Source organism: Trachemys scripta, chromosome 18, assembly GCF_013100865.1.
Source record: "Trachemys scripta elegans isolate TJP31775 chromosome 18, CAS_Tse_1.0, whole genome shotgun sequence".
NCBI lineage: Eukaryota > Metazoa > Chordata > Testudines > Emydidae > Trachemys > Trachemys scripta.
Genome location: NC_048315.1, coordinates 10,113,457 through 10,136,397, shown reverse-complemented (window position 1 = coordinate 10,136,397; position 22,941 = coordinate 10,113,457). Strand labels below are relative to the sequence as shown.

At 38.5% G+C, this 22,941-nt stretch overlaps 1 protein-coding gene across 3 annotated transcripts in view; it reads right to left on the bottom strand.

The window, feature by feature from the left end:
- Positions 1-2,204: 2,204 nt before the first annotated feature.
- The window catches only part of PAFAH1B1 (platelet activating factor acetylhydrolase 1b regulatory subunit 1), a 59,063-nt gene continuing 38,326 nt past the window's right edge, over positions 2,205-22,941 (bottom strand). For all 3 annotated transcript variants that reach the window (XM_034752194.1, XM_034752193.1, XM_034752195.1), the window contains 8 exons: positions 20,168-20,242; positions 18,788-18,994; positions 15,793-15,961; positions 11,539-11,641; positions 10,500-10,728; positions 8,790-8,891; positions 7,989-8,145; positions 2,205-5,969 (listed from right to left, as the gene is read on the bottom strand). In XM_034752194.1, the coding sequence (XP_034608085.1) occupies positions 5,896-5,969; positions 7,989-8,145; positions 8,790-8,891; positions 10,500-10,728; positions 11,539-11,641; positions 15,793-15,961; positions 18,788-18,994; positions 20,168-20,242 (1,116 nt within the window). In that variant the 3' untranslated portion in view covers positions 2,205-5,895. The remainder of the gene's footprint in view (positions 5,970-7,988; positions 8,146-8,789; positions 8,892-10,499; positions 10,729-11,538; positions 11,642-15,792; positions 15,962-18,787; positions 18,995-20,167; positions 20,243-22,941) is intronic.

Here is a 22,941-nt window from a genome sequence, read left to right as displayed (position 1 = left end):
ACACCCTGGACAGAATTATTGACATGTTTAAAATTACAGAAGGCCTTTTCTTGTTCAACCTGCTGCCCAGGATGGCTGCTAAGTCAGGAGACCTCAGCAGAATGAATGTTCACATCCTCCTGTATCTCACATAGAAATCTGTTCCATCCCCGGCTCAGTCTACAGTCTTAGTACAGCCTGGCAAGGAGAGCATCAGTGAAACATGAAGAAAAAAAAAATCTGACTCACTCTGCTGAATTTTGTCAAAGGCAGCTAAAGATCCAGAAGTTACAGCATGCTGCACATTGCTGGACAACCCTTCCAAACCGGGCTGGCAAATCAGCTTTTTCTAATAGTCCAGGCTGTACTGGTTTATTCTGAGAACTAAAAAATAGAAACAATGTCTTTTATCAGTGTCAAATTCACTCCCTTGTTATCTACCGCTAAGACATTAGACAGCAAGGGATGGGGAGAGACTTCCCACTGAACAGATTGGGGTGTTGTAGAGCAATGGGGACACAAAAGTTGGGGTGGATGGGACCTCAAGAGGTCATCTAGATCATTCCTGACAGGTGTTTGTCTAACCTGTTCTTACAAAAACAACTGGGATTCCAGATCTCCCTAGGTTACCTGTTCCCGTGCTTAACTATCCTTAGAGTTAGGAAAAATGTCCTGATATCTAACTTAAATCATTAGTCAGACCAGCAAAAGATTTCTAAAAATAAAGTTCTGAGTTTTTTCTTGGCCTTCTGTTTGAACCTTTCCCACAAGGGCTAGACACTTCTAACATCAAAGCTCAAAGTTGCTCATGCAATACATGATTCCAGGAGCTGTGCCTTCAAGAAAAAACACCAAATGTCATGATAGCTGGCAACTCTGGTATGGCAATTGCTAAGTTCTATAAGCCTTTAAATGATTGCTCACTGTACTACAGTATCCACTAAATGTATTGCATGGATAGACCTTGCCAGTAGGTTGCCAAAGCCCAATTGTATCTTCCCACTCCCTCTGCTAAACTGAAGCTTTTCCTTTCATTATAACATTTACCCTAAGTTCAGCAGTTGCTATTAAGGTACAAATCCTGTGGCCTTCTGTATGACTCATTTCACTCTAGCACAAAGACAAAGCCCATTTCTTTACCTACACAAACATGGATGTGATTTGATAATCAACTAGAGCCATTGATAGGTCCTCTTCATGCAGTCACAAGATATTGATCATCTCCATTGCAAACAACATACAGTTGATAATGTAGGGTATCAAGCAAAGCCTCTTCCCGATGCAGAAGACTGGATTTGGTACAAATAGCCTTCGCTGTTTGCCAGGTAGCATATATCAAGCTGAAAAGGTTCATAGGTGCTTCTCCTTCACTGATGGGGTCTTACTCATTTCGTGTATGTCAAACCACCATTGTAGTTTTCCTGCTCTGCAAAATGCCCTGCACACTGGGTCCCCTCTACCATAATTGTTCCTCAGAGCTTTCTAAGCCAGGTTGAGTGCTGCATATGTAGCTTAGGCTCAAAATTTTCTACTCTTGAAACTGACAACTGTGGAAGGGAACCGTCCTCTAGATAAGGTAAGTCTTAGACAAAAATTGACCTCAAACAAGCAAGCACTGCAGAGATGCCACTGCAGTATCTCTGAACTATTGCTACAAAGCTATTGTGAAGGACAGTTCAATAAACCTAAATCCCCATGCTGTGCTGACACCATCAAAAAGACTGAAGACCGATAAGGACGTGCTCTATTAAAAGCATTATATCAACGGATGCTTGTTTAAAAGGAAAGGACAAAATTAGGAGGTAAAGAACTCTGAAACCTAAAAATAATGGGAAATAAAGAGTTAGCTTCCTTTGAACTTTGCAGTGTTGTATCTGTGTCAGCCCCAGGATATTAAAGAGAGAAGGTGAGTGAAGTAACATTTCATTGGACCAGCTTCTCTCTCACCAACAGAAGTTGGTCCTATGAAACATTACCTCACACACCTTGTCTCCCTTGAACTAGTCAGTCAAATTTTCAATTTGCATCCTTTAAACCCAAGAGTCTCATTTCTGTAATTCAGTTACTACTCTTATAATATTAGAGCTAACTAATCAACTTGAACTATTTCCACACTTCCTGGTTGGAATGGGTTTAAGTGTGGAGTGAAATCTGAAGGGTGAACCTACAGAAGCTTTTATCAAAATAGTTTTACTTCCTGCATCCAAGGAAACAAAAACCACATCTAGTTTTATATGCATTTAATAGTTTACCAATTGGTACAATAAGATTTTTTTAATATGCAGAAAACATGAATAAATTTTGTTTTACACAGTCTGAGCAACAAATCTTACTGTAAAACACAGAGCAGTATTATATACATTCCTTTACTGATTTTATTATTATTGTGTCATATCTTCAGTTAACTCCTACAGTTTGGGAACTGTTTTCTCCAACTGCAATCTCTACATCGTTCTTATGAAAAAAGTTGATGTTTGCCTTCATGTCAATGTCAATGTCAGGATCAAATTCTAAACTTGAAGATTTCACTAACTTATCTTCAGAATGAACTGGGGGAAGCCTGAAGGATAGGTAGGACAAGAAAGCAGCTACTTACATGACACAGTGGAAAGATAAAAAGGCCAGTTAAATCCAGTCGTGACTTGTAAATCCAGCTCACTTCCCCCATCTCCCAAGTGTTCTTCCCTACCATTTTTTTTACATGTAGTTTTTCTCCACTAATGGAGATTATTCTTTGTAGTAACTAGGTTTCTTTGTAACATACTGGACTTTATGTACAGCTGGATAGAGAATGAGCAATCTAAGTGCCTTTTTCCTTCATTCAATTCAGCAATTTTTAATCTTCAAATTGTTAAAGGATTATCAAGCCACCACGGTCAACAAAAAAAGGATATATTTTTTTCTTTTAAATAGCTTTTATGAGAAACAAAAGCTATTTAAGAGGGATATTACCAGGCAGTTCACAAAAACAGAAGGAGGCAAACGGAGAAGCAGGGTACTGACAGTATAAGTAGACTGGGCTTGGTGAGTCTATAGCCGAAGCTTTCAAACCACTACAGTGCTCCACAGCCCTTGGAGAACTTGCTAGCAACTAGTTTTGCTTTGCTTTTTTTTTCTTTTTATTTAGTGCCCTGGGCACATCATTGGTCACACCATACACAAAAGCAGGACGGCTTTTTAATCTTCTAAAGTGCAAGATGCTATAAAACATCAATTTTCAGATTATGTCTAAACCACAATAAATTTTGCACTTTCAAGAATGCATCTAGGATTTCCTGGGCACGTTAAGTTAGCGTGGCACTGGAATGTCTGTCTGTTCTCATTCATTTTAACAAAATTCCTATTTGTCTATTTGGGAATGTAGTACTATGTGTTTTCTTTTAAAAATGCCAATTTTAGTAAGGAAAGTGACAAAGCAGCAGTGAACCTCTAAACCCTCCAATAAATTCCTTTTACAATCCAAACCAGTAACCTCATCATTGTACTTATCACAGGAAAGGCACAGGATTAGACAGCTGACAGAAAACATTGAAAACAGTGAAAAAGATCAACAGCGTAATATCAACTCAAACCCAACTCCTGTGTTGTAGCCTTCACTTTTTATCTAAAAACAGGGCTTTAACTTTTGATCCATTTTAGGACCATCCCTGAGATTATTCACTGCTTATTAAAGGAGAAGATTGCAAATTGAGTTGTTGCAAGTTTAAATACTCAGCAGGGTGTTTCACTTTCTCAATCAAATAAAATGCTGCTTACAAAACTTTAGTTCCTCTTTGTCCCTGTAAATCATTGCATGCTACAGGGGAAAAAATGCAGTGCACAATTTCCACATAATAGGTACCTTTAAGTTTCTCATTCATGTTTATGAATTATGTACACGTGTGGGGTTTACTTTACCCTTAAATAACTGAAGTTGCTAGATCCTATCAGGAATTAAAATGCAGTACTACTTTACAGTTGCAGATGTATAAAGAAATTTTAAAATGCACCATCTGGGTATTTGGAATTCTCAAAATAGGACAAATAAATAGCAGCAAGTTATTCCAGTTGAAACAGATTAAGCAAAAACAAAGACTTCGAATTTGTGTATGTTTTACTGTGGAAAACATTATCCTGAATGATATAAACCACTAGATCTAAGGAATTAGCCTCCATCTTCATCTGCTTTCAAAATACATTAAACGCTCAGTTTCCTCCCCTACACCAGAGGCACATTTATGCAAGGAACCAATAACAGAATCCAGCTCCTTCTGGTCATTTTATGGACCCTTTTTGTATGTGACTGTAGGAAACTAACAATCTTACCACTCACCATTTTTTCCTTAGTGTGTGTATACCCTCCAATCCAATGCTTTCCATTGAATCATTTCTTTAAAAAGGGACAGTTTTAAAAGCCATGTAAACAAAATTAATAAAACAATGCACAGAATAAATTCACCTATTAAAATGTCAGACTGGTAACTTCATTATATTGCAAATTTTAAAGTGGATTTTTAAAAAGACCTGGTTAGATAAGAAATGGATTTCTTAATTATCTACAATGGAATTTGTCACAAAAATGCTGATTAAAATATTCATTTGATATTTTCATTCACTTCGGATCAAAATATGTAACTTTAGGGATATGCAAATTAAAACTTCTACCAGAAATGGGTTACGAATTACCAAATCAGACTAAGATTTTGTTTGGTTTTTAACATTTACTTGATAGTTTCATTCCCACACTTGGGCGGCTCATTATAAGGCTATAAATGTGAAAATTATTTTTAGAAGCTTGTATCAAAATCTGTAATGGAGTCCATCACTCTACAATCAGATCCATTTTAGTGCTTTATTGAAAGAATTTGAATACTGTACCTTAAGATCTTTTTCTTACACAGACTATAGTAAATTTTGATGCAAGCTACATTAAAACTTGTTATGTTTTATATTACCTCACATTTCAGAAGGCTTTGAGGGGGCACTGACGAACCCCTGTATTCCCCTGCTTCCCACACAGAATACAGGGAGAGTGTCCTTTGATATTGGGTAACAGGATTGCACACAAACCATGTCAGAACCAAACAGTAAACTGCTACCACAACGTAGTCACTGTAGAGATTAAGCTCTAGATGGAAATCAGATCATTAAGTTCTACTAGGAAGGACGACTCCTCTTGGAAGTATGTCTAACAAGAAAAGCATTAAGCTTAAAGTTTTACATATAGCTTAACCACTGAATGACCAAATAAAATAAATATATCACATCAGCTGCTACTAAGATGTGTTCTCTTATTTCAGATTTACAAGTTAATTTGTTTATATAAATACACCACCCTTTGCGAGACAGGAGGCCAAAACAAACGTATTCTATTGATTTGGCAAATGTGTCATGACAAAAATCCCCAAGTTTAATTAATTCCCATTAATTACATATAAGGTTCAGAAGATTCTGAATTGCAGCCTTATTATCTAGTATCCTTAGAGAAGATTTATTAAGCACACTTAAGTGATGTTATATAGATACACATTTCTGAAAGAGCCCTACAAAACTTTTCCCAAATGAGGTCACCAATTCAGGCACCAACAGACAGCAGAAAGAAAAACAGGTATAATTATACAACATAGAACGACACCGTCAGCTATTCAGTTAAGTGCCCTATTTCAGTTATCCAACTTCTGCCTTCTTAGGTCTGATGTGACCAATGCCAGCCCATGTTCTTAAACCTATGGTACTTCTAGACAACGTATGTAAATTTACAGTATACAATTTGGATTCACCATGCATGAATACTTTGTGTGTAACATTTAATAAGCTCAATCTACATCCAGAATAATTTACATGAAAGGACAATATTTATTTAAACAGAGCTCAATGGATAGATAACCATGGTATCTGAGTGCATCCAGAGGAAAAGGGGGTCAAATGTGACTTCAATCAACGGCACTCCCACACTTTTACTGTTTGATCTACACTGCCAGTAACCACATATGGTGCTGTCTTGTGGAAATCTGTGAGAAAGAGAAACTCATATTAAATGAATGCAACAATTTATAGCATTCCCCCTCCCCATCAAAAATCTCTTTTCCCCCCAAAAGAGTACAACAATGCTATAAAAGTCAAGGATAAGGTCTTTGGGGCAGGGACCATCTTTTGTTGTGCTAGGCACTGTACAAACAACAGAGTCAGGGCCCATGACTGGGGCTCCTAAACACTATTGCAACAGAAAACCATAAGTCTAAGAAGTGTTCCCTAGAGTATTGATGGTAGTCAGAATTACCAATGAAAGTGTTAAAACTCCCCAGCCCAGGATACTATTGGAAGGGTGAAGTTAAAAGACCTTGAAACAGAATTTCAACAAAAAGCATACTCCAAATACTCTAAAAAGGGTACAAATCTCAGCTTTTTTCTGGAGTCCTGCTACAGGGAACTATGTTCTGAATCTGAGCCACAGAGGTCCCCAATAAGATGAGCACTCCCTCCCCAGTGACTGTTCAGCTAGAAGAGTGCTGGTGTTCTCAGTTCCCTCAAGGAAAAACTCTCCCCTTTCATACTGAAATGTTTGGATCTTATTAACATTTAAATCATAAGCTCTGTGGGGCAGGGGGAAAAAAAGTCTTGCTCTATTTTTTAGAAAGCGTTGTGTAAATGTATGGTCGTATGAAATCTGTAGCATCACTTAGTACACCTTAAGTAGTTAGATTGCTATCAAATGAAAGTAGGCTCAGATCTTGCATCCTCTGGCTACAAATTGAAAACACCGTTAAGTAACTTCATACAGATCAAAGTGTTTGACTTTGGACATCAGCATATACCATGTTTTTATTCCTGGAGCAGACAGATTTAGTACTGACCAGGAATAGATGCATGTGTATTTCACAGGCTTTAAAAGGAGACTGCTTTTCAGGGGGATCTGAGAGGCATTATAAACCCTGTAATCAACTTCTGATCAGGTCAATTGGTGGACAATATGTTTTGGGAGGGCTAAGTGAAGACTTCTTCATTGAAAAATTAAGAAATGGCAATCTTTAAAAAGCGGGTGCTATAAAATTTCAATTATATCCAACATGAACAACTTGATGTTATCTAACCCTCATCTGTTCTTTACTTCCCTATTGACTTTACTCCTTTTAGCAGTAATATCCCAGGGCATACAGAAAGCCTGACTCAAGTGCTAATTGTAATAAACACAAATACTTAATGGCCTAAGTTTCAGGCCTATCACTACCTTCACACAGAGGGTTTAGAAGAAACTAAAAAATTCTAAAGACTACAGAAAAACCACCACAACTAGAGATAAGAGACTCCGATAAAGCCAGCATTGTTCTTGTCTGGGTAGTATTTTAAACTTTTTGGAAAAAAAGACTGAAAAGCTAATAAAGCTAATTAGCACACACGAGCACACATGAACACAAAGTAAAGTATTTAAAGGGACAGCTATTTTTAATATACTGTACCCACAATCCCCATCCACACATACTGGTAAAATGTTTCGGACTGACAAAACTGAAAAGTTAAAGCTTTTCATCCACTTCACCAGCCTGCTTCAACCCTGATTTGAAAGGAACCTAAGTGGCTTGGAGACCAGAATATGTACACGTCTCTGGCCTGCGTGCTGAAACTCAATCATGCAGGTGGAGGTTTTAGATGCAATCATTATCCACTAAAAACTGGTTTGAGAATACGTAAGTTAATGCCATCAAATACAAGTGGTTGATTAACCTTACAAAAGTCTTGAATAGCACAAGTTTTTTCTACCAGATTTTCTCCCTGTAATACTGTATTGCTCATGTACCTTAAAATTAAACAGTCTTTTGGAACAGATTTTGTGCATCTCTGATGGCAACACTGCTTAGTGAACAGTGCATGAACTTGCATTTAAGCACACTTTATTACTGTTATTCCTTTGAGTACTGTATTTACAGTCTTCAAGGTGGATATTTCTGGCCTACAATGCAAGGAGTAGAAGTGCAGAAAGTTGGTAGTTTTGGTTCAGTGTTCTGCAGTAAGCATTGTAGAACAATACGTACCCAAAGAGGTAACAAAGTGTTCATGCGCATTAAGGGTTTTCATACATCGTTTGTTCTTGTAGTCCCAGACACGGAGGGTCTTGTCATCAGCACAGCTCAAAATAAATTTTCCTCCAGAATGGAACAGGACGCCACGTACCCAGTTATCATGGCCCACCTAATGAACAAGCAGACATAAGAAAGTTCTTACATTCTCTCTAGATCTGCTTAAAGTATTTCAACCGTCTCTCATTAGCAAGGTGTCAATATGGAATAAAGCTATTTCTTCATCACAGAATGCTAGTCTATTTTCTTAAAACCCATCCAACATTTCTTGTCTGTCCTACAAAACAACAACAACAGCCTTAGTGTCTTCAGGGTTGGATATTTACACCAATTTTCATCCCAGCCTTGATAACAAGTGTTGTAACAGCAGCCTAAACACAGCAACACACTTTTGAATTTGCTGGGTCTCAAGACACATTTATGTAGGGCAGAATTTAGACAAAACAGTAAACTTACAGTTTCAGAAGGTGCATCAAGATACCCAATGTTATACAATCACACAATAGTACTCCAGAACCTGTGCTGCTTTCACCAAGAAGAGCATTGTATTTTATTTCTTAATGATCCTAACAAAAACCAAATACTGATGCTATTATGTTGTATATTTTGTTTTAATGTGTTTTATTTTGTTAGCTTCTGCAATGCTAGATACTTCTAAAGGAGGAGAGGTGGCCTTTAAGTTTCAAATTCACATTTAAGATCATTCTGTTACTGACTAAAGTAATATTATGTCTGCAGTACAGAAAAAAACCTTACAAGTGTCATAAGGCACATGCCAGTGCTAATATCCCACATCTTAATGGTCTTGTCTCTGGATCCAGACAGCAGGAAAGGCCCAGGCTTACCACTCTTCTTAGTCTATGGAAACAAGCAGACTTTTAGATTATGGTATTTTCCATGGAAGAAAAATATGCAGACACCTTTCAAATGACACCCCTAATTTGAGTGATATTTCTAATTACCGGTAAGTGGAAACTGACAAGGTTAAGCCTACTAAGCACATACTACCAAACTAAAATAAAAATCCTGATGAACTTTGTTATTAACATTAACAAAGAAAAGTACGAGCATTGAACTATTATATGAATGCAGCAGCAAGAAATATAACAAAGTCCCCACCCACCCACCCCCAAACGACCCAAACTAAGTTTTCATTTAGGAGACTTAATAATGGTGCCCTTCTCAACTTAGTAAGATTGAGCCTTCTCATTTAACATGCTAGTGGATAACTTTGGATCAAATTCCAGAAGCAGTCCAATAATTAAATAGCAAAAAGGGAATCCAAACATGTTCAATGGGAACATTAGACTATCAAGACATACTATGTGAAGATTCAGAATACAGGAAGGGTATTACTCTCTCAACTAACTGATTATTTGGAAACCCTTACTCTGTGTGAATTTGTTTCCTTTAGCCCCAATCCCAAATATCAATGCAATAGTCGGTTGTTAGCTGCACAGCTGAAAGATTTCAATCCTAATACACCCGCTTCTTTTTCAAACTAGACTGCTAACAGAATGTATTTGGTTAATGAAACCAGAAGAGGGCAGGAGAGAGCATTACTTTGGTAACTAATTTCCTCTTGCCATGGTAGTTAACATTTGGAAATTACTTCAAAAATTATAAGTACATTAAGTGTTTTTAAAAAGTGAATAAAATCATCTCAACTGACATTTGTCCAAAACCTGTCATTCTGACAAGTTACTCTATAGTTTACATTGGTCTATTGCTTCTTTTATTTCACCTAAATAAAAAGGAACTTCCAACAGCCGCTGTCCACGCAGCAGTAGTCACATTTTATATCACCCTTAAAAGTGATTTGTACAAACTCTGAACAAACCTCTTACTGATGATTTACCTCTAAAGACTTTGGGCATATGGGTGGGAGGGGGGGAGGGGGGAGGGAAAGAGAGAGTGTGAATCTCTTGTGTACTAGGACATTCAAATCAAAGCTCAACTCAAATGAAGTCCCCACAAATCCTTTAGTAGGCAGCCTGCCTCTTCATTCCAGAATAGTTTTCCCTACCACTTCTCAAATGCCCTTTAGGTGATTAAAGGAACTGAACTAATGACAAAAACGTACCATCTCTTTTCATGTTCCTTGCAGGTTGAGAAATGGGGCTTCTTAAAATCAGAGCATCTCACCCTTCTCCCCAAAAGCAGAAGAAACTTGCCACTTCTGCCTCCCCCCTCCCCACCCCGACTTCCTGATAGTAAGTGCACAGGTAGCTCCTGAATTTACACAAAAAGGTCAATAGAAAGGGCACTAGAACCTGGGAGCTCAGGAAGTGATGCTGATAGGAACAATACCCCAAATGTGTTGTCATATATCCCTTGCATCCAAATATTATAAAAAACGTTTAATGATTGGGCATTTACTTTTAATACTCCAAAACCTTTACAGATGTCTTTGTACCATATCTGCATTGAACAGGAAGGAAAGAGCTGTACTGTATTTATGCTTACCTCGGATCCTGTAGCTTCTGATATGGTGGAGTAGGAGCTCTCAGGAGCCCAAGAAATGCATTCTACCACATGCTCATGTTCTCGAAGCTCAGCTTTGCATTCCTTTGTTGCTACCACCCAAACACGCACTGTCTGGTCATTAGAACAGCTGGCAATCAGGGTGCCATCCTGATTAGGTCGCACCATGCGCACCCATTCTCTGTGCCCCGTGAAAGTCTTCACACAATAACTACCAAACATAAAGGCAAGTAATGAATCAGTCCAAGCATTTGCTATAAAAATCTGGTGTAGGCAGCTTTATGGTTTAGGGACACGGGGGCTATTGTTGAAGTGGCTATGACTATAAGGTGGTCTACTCATGAACTGAATCATCAACATGCTGGCTAAGCAAGATGGAAAAGGCTCTAGAAGAGTTAAAATTCACGGACAGAAAGGTCACTAGATTAGAAAGAAAAGACAGCTAAAATAAGCAGATAGGGAAGGAAGGAAATATGAAAGTAGTAAAACAGCAGGCCTAGAGAAAAACTAGCACTGAGAAAATTAATCTGGGTAAAAAACGAGGCTTTTTAAAAAGACATCTGGGGAGATCTAGAGACATTACAGAAATACTTACTTGTGTGTTCAGAGCACACAGTGGGGGGGGAAGAGAAGGAAGAAGCGAAGCTTTATGGGAGGGTGTTACATACTGAGGAATGACAGTACAAAGATGGGAAGAGGCTTTTGTCCACACCAAGAATGGCACACCTCTCTGGTAGTTATAAAGGTTCAGTCATTGTGGCTCAAAACTATATTGAGCCACAATAATCTATTGATTATATTTCTGTAGTAGACCAAAGCTCACAAGGAGGGGAATCAATATGTGGTTACTGGATCTTTGGGGCCCAGTCACTTAGGAAAAATCCTTTAGCAGCCAGTCTCAAGGCACAGAAGCCAAAGGGTATGTTGTGATGATATTCAAGCTATATATGGTACACTTCTTACAAAGGGTACACTGTGTTTCCTTTCGGTATGGATGCTTTTTAACCAGAACTATACTTACCCTGTTTGAACTTCCCACATTTTGATGGTTTTATCCCTTGAGGCAGAGACTATGTGATCTCCGTTGGGCATGATGGCTACTGAAGAAACATTATGATCATGACCTAAAAACAAATCAAGCTTGTATTAAGTGGTGCTCCGACACACACTATTACAATGCATAAGCAATCCAATGTTCAATTCTCTGGAGAAATTAAACTACAATGTACTATACATTTTATGGGAGAATCTTAATACAGAAGCTTATGGGGGTATTTTATGAGCTAAGTAATATTTCAATGCATCTGCACTAGCATGTCAAGTGTTTGTGTGGCAGTGTTTGGGCATTAAAATATTAGCCTCACTCCCTTTTGCAATTACTTTTACATACATGGTGTGCATTACAGGGTAACCACTGTTTACAATAAATTCTGCAAATATGACACAGCAACACCATGTTTCTTGGAAAGAAAACTTTGAAGGAAAATAACTCAGGTTTTCACCAAGTGGGCAAGAACAAGACCTAAATGAAAATCCTCATTCAGGGGCTTAACACAATTTTAAAGATTAAACATTTCAAGAGTGCCTCACTGTAGGCATTAGTTATAGTACAATAACTGCATCATTGAGAGCAACATAACTGATGATCTCTCCTCCTATTATCTAGCGACTTAAGGAATGGGATCAGGATGGGTCAGAAAAAAATCAGTTCTGGTCCTTGCTCTTCCAGATTCACAGTGACCTTGGATATGTAGTTTCACCACTTGGCTTCATTTATCCCCATCTATAAGAGAGGATACTACCATCCATCCCACGGGTGTTGAGGATTAATGAATGTGTTTTGGGTCAAGAGATAATATTTCAAACATCTGAATAAAAGCGTTAATGAATGGAAAGCATTAGTAAATTTTGCTGAAATAATTTTAACAAATCTCCTCTAGAAAAAGTGTGTGTATTGTTTTGACAAGTCCAATAAAAAATTTTTTGACCATATCAACAATTATATTTGTCCATTCATGTAGAGGTTCTTAAACATTTAAGATAAATGCAAAATAACTTAAAAAAATACTGCCTCCAGTTAAGATGTTGGGGCAGAAGTTAGTATTTCTAAAGCTTTGGGTACAATGATTTGAATAATCTCAGGGCAACAGTTTAAAAGTATTAATTTAAGCAACCTCCTGTGTAAATATGAAATTCTAGTATTCCCCAAAAATTAGGTTACTAACAAGGAGGTTTTAGTGGTATGCAAGACATTTATTCATAGATATCTGGTAAATGCATAAACAGGAAGACTCACTGAAAAAAGTAAATCTTGCAGAATTTAAACTCCCACTAAAAAAAAAATTAACCATTTCAGTAGATATCAAAAGAGTCAGAGGAATGCTAGTTTTTAGCAGATTTTCTGTACTTCATACTGCTCCATCAAAGTGATATCCATTTCAATGGTCACTTTAAAAAAGGAAAAAAAGTTCAAACAATGAAATTATGAAGTATGGAGTGAAGCCATTTCGCCCATACCCATGTTAACTGAAAAAACATGGTTTACAAAAAACAAATACCCTATATGCTGGACATATGTACAGAGGTTCTGAAATACTGCAGTAACCAAGGATCATTAGCATAGCAAGGGGGGGGGGGGGGAGAGGTAACAACACAGATGACATGTACTTTCTGTGGCACACTTAAGGTGAATACAGCCCCCATTCACCTACTGCTGAATGACTCAGTGATGCTTAAAGAGCAGCAGATGCTTCACTGAAGACTCTGGGCACGAGAACATAAGAACGGTCATACTGGGTCAGACCAAAGGTTCATCTAGCCCAGTATCCGGTCTTCCAACAGTGGCCAATGCCAGGTGCCCCAGAGGGAATGAACAGAACAGGTAATCAAGTGATCCATCCCCCGTCGCCCATTCCCAGCTTCTGGCAAACAGAGGCTAGGGAAAACATTCCTGCCTAATAGTCAATGATGGACCTATCCTCCATGAACTTTAGTTCTTTTTTAGTTATAGTCTTGGCCTTCACAACATCCTCTGGCAAGGCGTTCCACAGGTTGACTATGTGTTGTGTGAAAAAAATACTTGTTTGTTTCAAACTTGCTGCCTATTTAATTTAATTTGGTGACCCCTAGTTCTTGTTATGAGGAGGAGTAAATGACACTTCCTCATTTACTTTCTCCACACCAGTCATGATTTTATAGACCTCTATCATATCCCTCCTTACTCATCTTTTTTCCAAGCTGAAAAGTCCCAGTCTTATTAATCTCGCCTCACATGGCAGCCGTTCCATACCCCTAATCATTTTTGTTGCCCTTTTCTGAACCTTTTCCAATTCCAATACATCGTTTTTGAGATGGGGCGACCACATCTGCACACAGTATTCAAGATGTGGGCGTACCACGGATTTATATAGAGGCAATAGGATATTTTTTCATATTATCTATCCCTTTCTTAATGATTCCCAACATCCTGTTCGCTTTTTTGACTGCTGCTGCACACTGAGTAGATGTTTTCAGCGATCTACAATGACTCCAACATCTCTTTCTTGAATGGTAACAGCTAATTTAGACCCCATCATTTTATATGTCCAGTTGGGATTATGTTTTCCAATGTGCATTACTTTGCATTTATCAACATTGAATTTCATCTATCATTTTGTTGCCGTCACTCAGATTTGAGAGATCCTTTGTAGCTCTTGGCAATCTGCCTGGGACTTATCTTGAGTAGTTTTGTATATCTGTAAATTTTGCCACCTCACTGTTTACCCCTTTTTCCAGATCATTTATGAATATGTTAAATAGGACTGGGCCCAATATAGACCCCTGGGGGGGACACCACTATTTACCTCTCCATTCTGAAAACGGATCATTTATTCCTAAGCTTTGTTTCCTATCTTTTAACCAGTTACCAATCCATGAGAGGACCTTCCCTCTTATCCCATGACTGTTTACTTAAGAACCTTTGGTGATGGACCTTGTCAAAGGCTTTCTGAAAATCTAAATAAGTTATATCCACTGGATCCCCCTTGTCCACATGCTTGTTGTCCCCCTCAAAGAATTCTAGTAGATTGGTGAGGCATGGTTTCCCTTTACAAAAACCATGTTGACTCTTCCCCTAATTATGGTCATCTGTGTGTCTGAATTTTGTTCTTTACTATAGTTCCAACCAGTTTGCTCTGTACTGAAGTCAGGCTTACCGGCCTGTAATTGCCGGGATCACCTCTGGAGCCCTTTTTAAAGGCAGCAGGTGGGCAGTTAATTCTCTCTCCTCTTGTTATTTAGTAGACTTTTCAACACAAACTTTGTTTCTTTAAAAAAGATTCTCAAATCCTGCTGATCACTCATTTCTAATACAAATTAACTAGATCACAAAACAATTATCTTGAGATGATGCAGCGGCATATGAATACTTTTGTTCAGAACTTTCTGAAGACTGCAGGGGTGGCCTTCATATTCTCCATCCCACACCCACAACCCATCACCTCCACCATGTGCCTTTGTAACCTTGAATTCAGTGAGCCTGGAGGTTTTTCACTTTCCTCTGCACCACGGGGCACAGATCACTTAGTTTAAACCCATATGTAAAGAGTGAATTCTCTGTAACTGGAAGTCTTTAAATCATGATTTCAGGACTTCAGTAACTTAGCTTAGGGATCTATTACAGGAGTGGGTGGGTGAGGTTCTGTGGCCTGCAGTGTGCAGGAGGATCATGATGGTCCCTTCTGAGCCATGCTATGGCTCCTGAAATTCTGACCGATTGGGAACGTGTTCATCCACCATTGTACAAGGAACCCACAATTTACATACACAATTTATAGACCAAGAGCGGGAAGCATGTTAATTCAAAAACAAGAAAATGTGGAACAAGAGATTCCCATAAAAGGTAGATTCAATATACCAAGCAAAATAGCAAAAACCACTTATTCTTCCCACATGTACCTCGCTATGTTTTATACCCCCATTCTCTTGTGGGATGGTCCCATTTTCTATTGAACTCTGGACACAGCAAGTACTAAAGCCATCTACCTGCTGTTTCACTGAAACCACCACTACAGATATTTTATTTCCAGTACAGTCTCACACACAGCAGATTAGAGTTGCATTTTCAATTAGCGATGGGACATAATACACAGTAATGTACAAGGCACTCCAAAGGTTAAAGAGAACTCTTTGGTATTCTGATTATATATCCGTTCTCACATCAGCAGTTTTCTGGATCAACAAAATAAAAAAAATTGATTTCTCTTCATCTTATAGATCACTAAGTCAGTCTCCTTACCATGCATGGTTCTGATGCAATCAAAGCCCTGGAAATCCCATAGCTTAATGGTCATATCAGCAGAACAGGAGGCCAAGAGTTTGCCACTGTGGTCAAAAGATATATCCTGCACAGAGTCTGTATGTCCCTTAAGGGTTCGTTCAAAATCGCCTGTCTCATAATCCCACACCTGACAAGTGAACAGAAAATTCGTTAACACCAGCTTATCACTCTTCATGTTCTTCAGCTTTACATTTGCACCCCACAGGCTAGTCTGGCACCTTGTTCGATAATTAACTTGAGCAGGAGACAAAGGAAAACTGTCCTAGAAAAGCCAAGCAGTGGAGGAAAATAAGATGTGCTATATTTATATGGTTTAGTTACTTTTAAGTTAATTATATTTAGAGAATAGGTGCACTTCCCAGATTTCAAAATAAATTAATGTAAATGGTCTCCTCTACAATGTGAATAGGAAAAGAGTTTGCTGCATCCCTGAAAAGTCTTGATACAATTTACCTTTTAAAAAGAAAGAAAAAGATCACGCAAGCGAGTAAAATTTTAATTAGGTAGAAGAGTGTGTGTGTGTACATATATATATGCATGCAGAGTCCTCTTCTCTTCCACCCGTTTCCCACCCACTTCCACAAACCCTTTCCAGTGTTCTTCCCTTACACCCTACCCCTTTCTAAGCATCAGTGTGCCGCTAGTACTTATGTGATGCTAAGGAGCCATATGATCAGCACTCCCTACTGGAAAACAGTGTATGAACTCTGCAATATGCAGCATTTCGGTCAGGTTAGGGAAGAAGATCTGAGGTCACTTCCAAAATTTAATATTAAGTAAATAGACTCTTGCATCAGCCAGGACACTAGTCAATAGAAATATGAAACATATTTGTGGTAAATATGGAGCTAATTAAGAGGTGAAAATGAAGTATTCACACTATTACTTGCCAATACTCTAATAATTAACCATGAACATAAACCTGCTTCACTCTAAAAGAAACACGCTACTACAGATGTTAATTTCTTTAATGCCATTGGCCTCCTCACAATCCAACTGAGGATTAACTAAATTAAGAGTTTCACTTTATAACATTTAGAAGCATGAAAACATCTGTGATTCTAAAATCATTAGCCTTATTTAATACTGCAAATAAAATGAGAGGTGATTCTGGTCACAGCTATTGTAAGGATTCATTTCTGATGTGATCTGGTTTCTAAGGTGGCAACGCATAATTAAAATAGCCATGGTTTATGCTGGACCTACAAAATGTATGGTTTATAATCTGTCTAGCTCTCCACCATCACTTCAGCATTACTCGATGTGTTAACAAGTGATAATGCCTGTTTAGAAAAATGACAGATGGTACTAAATAGTTTGAATTAAAGAACAGCACCCACCAGAGAAATTTCTTCTAATAGAAGAGAGTGAAGGATACAGAAGAGTTTATGGAAAAAAAAGTTTCCAGTAACATTTAACAAAGGCATATAAGAATGCCACTAAACAGTTTTAGCTAACCTTGTTAGAGAAATAATTCCCTCCCCCCACAGGAACGGCATGCCTTAGAGCCTGGAATTGTAGGCTCTACTAGAAGACGGGACCTTGGGTGTTTTTTTTTTTGGGATGTGCTGATAGAGTGGTAATAAGCTAAATGAAACAGTAACAAGTACACCTACCACTACCTATCTACCAGGCTAATTAATTATTACAGAGGGACAGACACTATGCTGTTCTGACCCACTGCCTAAGGTGGTTCAAAGGAACCGAGTGGCAGTTGGGGGTCGTTGTGCACTTTATGCTCGGGGGGGGAGGAGTGTCGTGAGGGCATGCAGGGTGCATATACAACTCCTGCAGACACTGCTGGTGAAAATGTTCTAAACTCCTGTGCTGGGGCAAATGGACACCATAAGTAGAAATCTACACATGCAATAACTCGAAGAATGACATTATAATTGGTTAAAAGTTGATGCAAAATGATTTCAATTTAATCTTCGTTGTATCCTCCATCATGACTGGTTGCTCAATATTTCCTTTCAATATTTGTTACCCAATCTCTTGAAGTCAGTATGACACTTACAATCATTTCCAAAGCAGCATCAGCTCCATGGTAGTTTTCATGCAAGCATAAATTTGAATTAATCCCCAAGCAAATGCTCAAGGAGAAGGTGCTCACGGACTGTAGCCAAGTGGAAGTACTCGTTTTCATTCCATGAATAAATCAGTTACACAAATATTTCTTTATAATTAGGACACTAAATGGACAAAGCACATGGCTACCACAAGAGTCCCCTATGGGTGGATTAACATCTGCAACAAGGGCTACAAAGATCTTAATAAAAATCATATTAGAAGTACTGGAAGACTAAACCTGTTTTTACTTACACACACACACACACACACACACACACACACACTTCCATTTCCCAAGAATGTTTTAAGGAGACTATTTTGAAAACCAGCATCAACTGGTGGCTGAGTATTACATAAGTAGAAGGTATCAATCCTTTACACTAAAAAGTAGTGGGGGAGGGAGAGAGGGAACATTAAAGTTTGGTGTTTATTTAAAATTTTAGCCTGCAAAGAAGTCATTATTTGATGAATCTTCTAAAATAGTCTTTTCTCTCTCTCTCTTTCTCAACATCTCATTACTCTTAACCCAATCAAACACTTCTATATTCCACATCAACTGCCTTAATCTTTGGCTACTCTCCTGCCACAAGAGTGTTTATCCTTTAATCTTCTGCCCGGTCCCTAAATCCATACTTGTGGTCTCAACAGCTTTCAAATATTTCTTCTGACCCAAGAGAAACCCCCAAAGACGACTTGAAGGCATCAGCCTAAAATCTGCTGAATACCACCACACAACAGACTATGATCAATCTCAAATTATAAGGGGACTATGAAAGTAGGTAAATCTTGGATCAGGATTGCATGTGTGTAGGTGGCATACATCCCTCATTATCTCAAACTGATTTGCTTAGCCCATCGTATAACTGTCTATAGAAGCATTTACCTTTATTGTGGCATCCTCTGAAGCAGAGACCATAACACTGAAAACTGGGTGGAAAATTACTCGTGTGACAGGACTCCTATGTCCACTCAATGCATACTTCTCTGGAGGACGAGGGATCCATTCTTTAGGGTCTCGTTTCTGACCAAGAGGTCCACCTGATGTGAATTCTTCCTTTGCTTCATTTAGCTTAGATTCTAATTCCATCACCTGAGAGTTATGGAGTTTAAAAAAAAAAGATCAATTGTTTCTACAATCTTCTACAGCGAGATTTAGCTAATCTGCCCTGGTTATTAACAAAACTAATTTTTCCGAATGGCTTTGGATCTAGAATATTTTGCTTCTCTCTTAGGTGGAGAGCAAATTACTGACCTCCAGTAGCTCTGACCATCCCTAAAATACAATGGAACAAGTTTCCTTGTAAAAGAGTCTGAGTAACACTTGATTTGAACACAAAATTTTCCCCAGAGCTTTTATGTGACAAGGGGACTAATATGCAAAGTCATTTAGATCTACCATACTGGAAAGTTCACTACTTCAAACTGGTTGAAAATAACTTTTCAAGTTACTGAATTTTGTGAACAGTCTTTTGGCAAAAGGTAGTTTTGTCAGAGGTAATTTTACTACTAAAAATGCTTACACACCCCCAGGACCCTGGTCAAAGACAATTTTGGGATTTACATATCAAGTGTGTACACAGAATATCCAAGGGCAAAAAAATATTAAAAGCTCAGTAAAATCCTGCAACGTTTACCACTACATTTGGTAGCCTCTGCTGTTAAAAGTATCAAAAAACATAGCATGTTAATACACTATATACCTAGGGATGCTCTATTAAGCACATACAGTTTTGTATTGTGTGTTTGTATTAGAGTAAGAGCCACTTACTCTAATGCATCAGAACTAAAGGCTTCACTGCAAAGGAAGAGATAAAGAGGACTAGCAGCAGAGCTTTTGCTTTCTTCCCTGCTAAGGAAGCTTTTTGGGGACAACTACTCAGCCTTTGCATTTCCAAAAAGCCTTGGGGCACTCTTTCCTTCTCACCATCTTCACAAAGTGCAACAGAAATCCATGAGATGAAGCAAAGAGTCATATCAGAGAAGCCACTATAGAAGAAGAGTTAATATTTTTGCTGGAGATGAAGTGGATAGTAGAAAACACATTTCAAGGCTAAATATTCTGCTTGTTGGATACTGTTACCTTCCCTGTTCTGCCTCCAAAAATACTTTTAGGAGAACATTTAATAAGCCCACACTTCCTTTGAATGCATATAAGAGTTTCTCTTCAATTTCAGTCCACCGAATACCGTTAATAATTTGCTTTAAAAGCTGATTACTCATTGTAAAATTGTAGAATATGAAAAACTCAAATCCCCCCCTTTACCTTCTTTTGTAATCTTATAACGGATGTCCATTTTTTCTCCAAAAGTCCAGCATACTTCTTATCTAGCTCTTCATTCTGAAACAGTAATTCAAGAAGTTGTTATAATGTACTTGTTAAGAGACAAGCCAAAACAAGCCATAATGTTTTCAAGAATGTCTAAACATTCAAATTAAGTAATTTGTGGGAGGAAAGAAGAGGAATCAGTTGATTTTTAATCAACTTAATTCAGTCACCATATGGACATCTTGATTTTTAATTAATTTATTTATTTTTAAAGACTAACAACATAAATACTTTGGCGATCTACTTTGGTTACAAAGTAACAGCGATGTTTAGCCAAAGATTTTCTGTGAATCAAATCCACAAACCCAAAGTCTCAGTCATCCACATTATTTTATTCTGGCCATTAAAACCCCCTGCTATTTCTAGGACTCATGAGAGCCTCTCACATGAGTATTACTACTGGGGGAATTCTGTACCACTGAGTGCGCACCGAATTCATGTTCCCCGCAGATTTTTTTGCTTCCCTGTAGATGATGGATGAATAGCTGAGAAAACCCTACTTGCAATTTGTCTGATTATCTTTCCCACCAACCCCCATAAATTAGAAAAGGCAAGATAGGAAGGGATGTGTTGATTGTGTGGACTGGAGAGTAAGTGTGACCTGGCGATAATTAGGTTTTTGTAGTTACCTAACCTTTTGATCAATCAAAAACTGACAGACCTGTATGTACAACAACCAAGGAAATATACTACCATTATGTTTGCACGCATAATCAGCTAACTTAAGACATCTGCTGCACTGCTTAAAAATTTACAAGCAGCTGACAGAAAGCAGGCTTGCATACATAGGCTATGATGGTTTCTTCTTATTTTTAGCTGATGAATACAACCCCATCTTTGTTGAAAGGCCTTCACATCATACCAATCATGGGGTTCAATCCAAACAGTGATGGGAATAATTTTAGGCATTTCAATAATCTCTCAAACTATATGGCTAAAGCAGAAATAAAGATTTAAATCCTCTATTTCACTATGTCTAAAAAGGTATTTCAAGGCCCTTTAAAGGCAATTTTAAGTCTTTGTAGTGTTCACAGTGGCTCATAAGTATTCCTTCTCTCAAAAGAGGAATACACTGGTAACACTGATTTAAAGGTTTCTAAAGATCTTAGTAGTGCAAGAACACGGCTACATCTGAGGCCTCCTTGAGATTCATCCCAAGGGCTGGATGTGCTCATAGACATGTAGGTCAGGAAGGGACTGACAGGTCATCCAGTTCAGTCCTCTGTACTGAGGCAGGACTAAGTGTTATCTAGAGGTTAGACCATCCCTGACAAGTGTTTGTCTAGCCTATTCTTAAAACCTCCAATGGCAGATTCCACAATGTCTCCAAGTCATGTGTTCCAGTTCTTAGCTACCCTTACAGTTAGTAAGTTCTCTATTGTGTAACTTAAATCTCCCTTGCTACAATTTAAGCAGATTACTTCTTGCCCTGTTCATTTGGGGGATTCTACCTTACTCTCTAAAAAAACAAACAAAACAAAAGAAAACCCCACGGATGATAACTACTGGGCTCAGAAATGGACCTTTCCTCTTCCCATTTCTCTTCTCCAACTCTAGGCTTTTCCCTGCACAGTGAACCCTTCTCCAACCTCTCCCCAGAGAAAAAAAATCTGAGATTGAAGTGTGAAGTTTCATTATGTCTACTGCACCTAGATGAAAACCCCTCACATTTCCTGTAGTATCCCAGATGTTGAATTTTCTAAATCCTTGACCTTACCCAATAAGTTCAGAAAGGATAACAGCTTCCGGTCTCAAATCATGCTTCCAGAGGCCACTACAAGTTTGATCCCTGAAAGCTTTGCCCACTATGAGAAATCCAGCTTCTGGCAAGACATACTCCTGGTTCCTTTCTTTTGGAAATACAAATACACAGTTGCCAGAGTGTCCATCCTAATGGGGAAGGGTTTGTCTCACTTGCTGGTGAACTGATCTTAAGGCTCTATTTCATCTGGATGTATCTAGGAAGACAGGCTGCATGCTGGGGTATGATACCTGACAGCTGTAGTGATGGTTTGACCTTGGGGAGTTTGCAAAGGCTATCCCTACAAGATGACAACTAGAGACTCCTATCATCTCTGGAACAATCTTATGAAGGTTGATGATGACACTCAAACCCTTGGAATTCCAATAGCTTTTGCGTTTGATGTCTAGAGAGTGTGTTCTTGCCCAGTGCATTAGTTCTGTGTAGTCAAGCTGCAGACGCTGAAGTGCTAACCTCAACTTGAGTATTCTGGGACAGTGACTTGACAGGCCACAAAAACGGCTATCGATACAGAGACAGAACTGGGTGCTGAACAAAGGGTCAGTGATGGAGCTGTTGCTGAGCTGAAGTTAGCTTGCTGTAACTAATTAAGAATCGCTAAGAATTAGGTACTGTTTTTCTAGATGCAAGGGATGGGGGTCAGACAAGCCAGTTGTCCAAACAGAAGAGGGAGAACTTATGACAGGCTACCTACTAATACAAGACCTTTGGAAGAGAGCAGATATCAGCCCGAAGGGGGGAGGGGAAGGATGGGAACAAAAGTAAACTAGGGAGAAACTTGACAGGAAACACGAGTGTGGAGATATGTATTTTAACTATGCAGACATTCATAGAAGTTTCTAGGTTCCACTGCTCCAATTATGGAGTTAATGCTTGCCATCTTATAGTTTGTAAGGGTATGTCTTCAACACCCGCCGGATCGGTGGGTAGTAATCGATCCCCGAACACG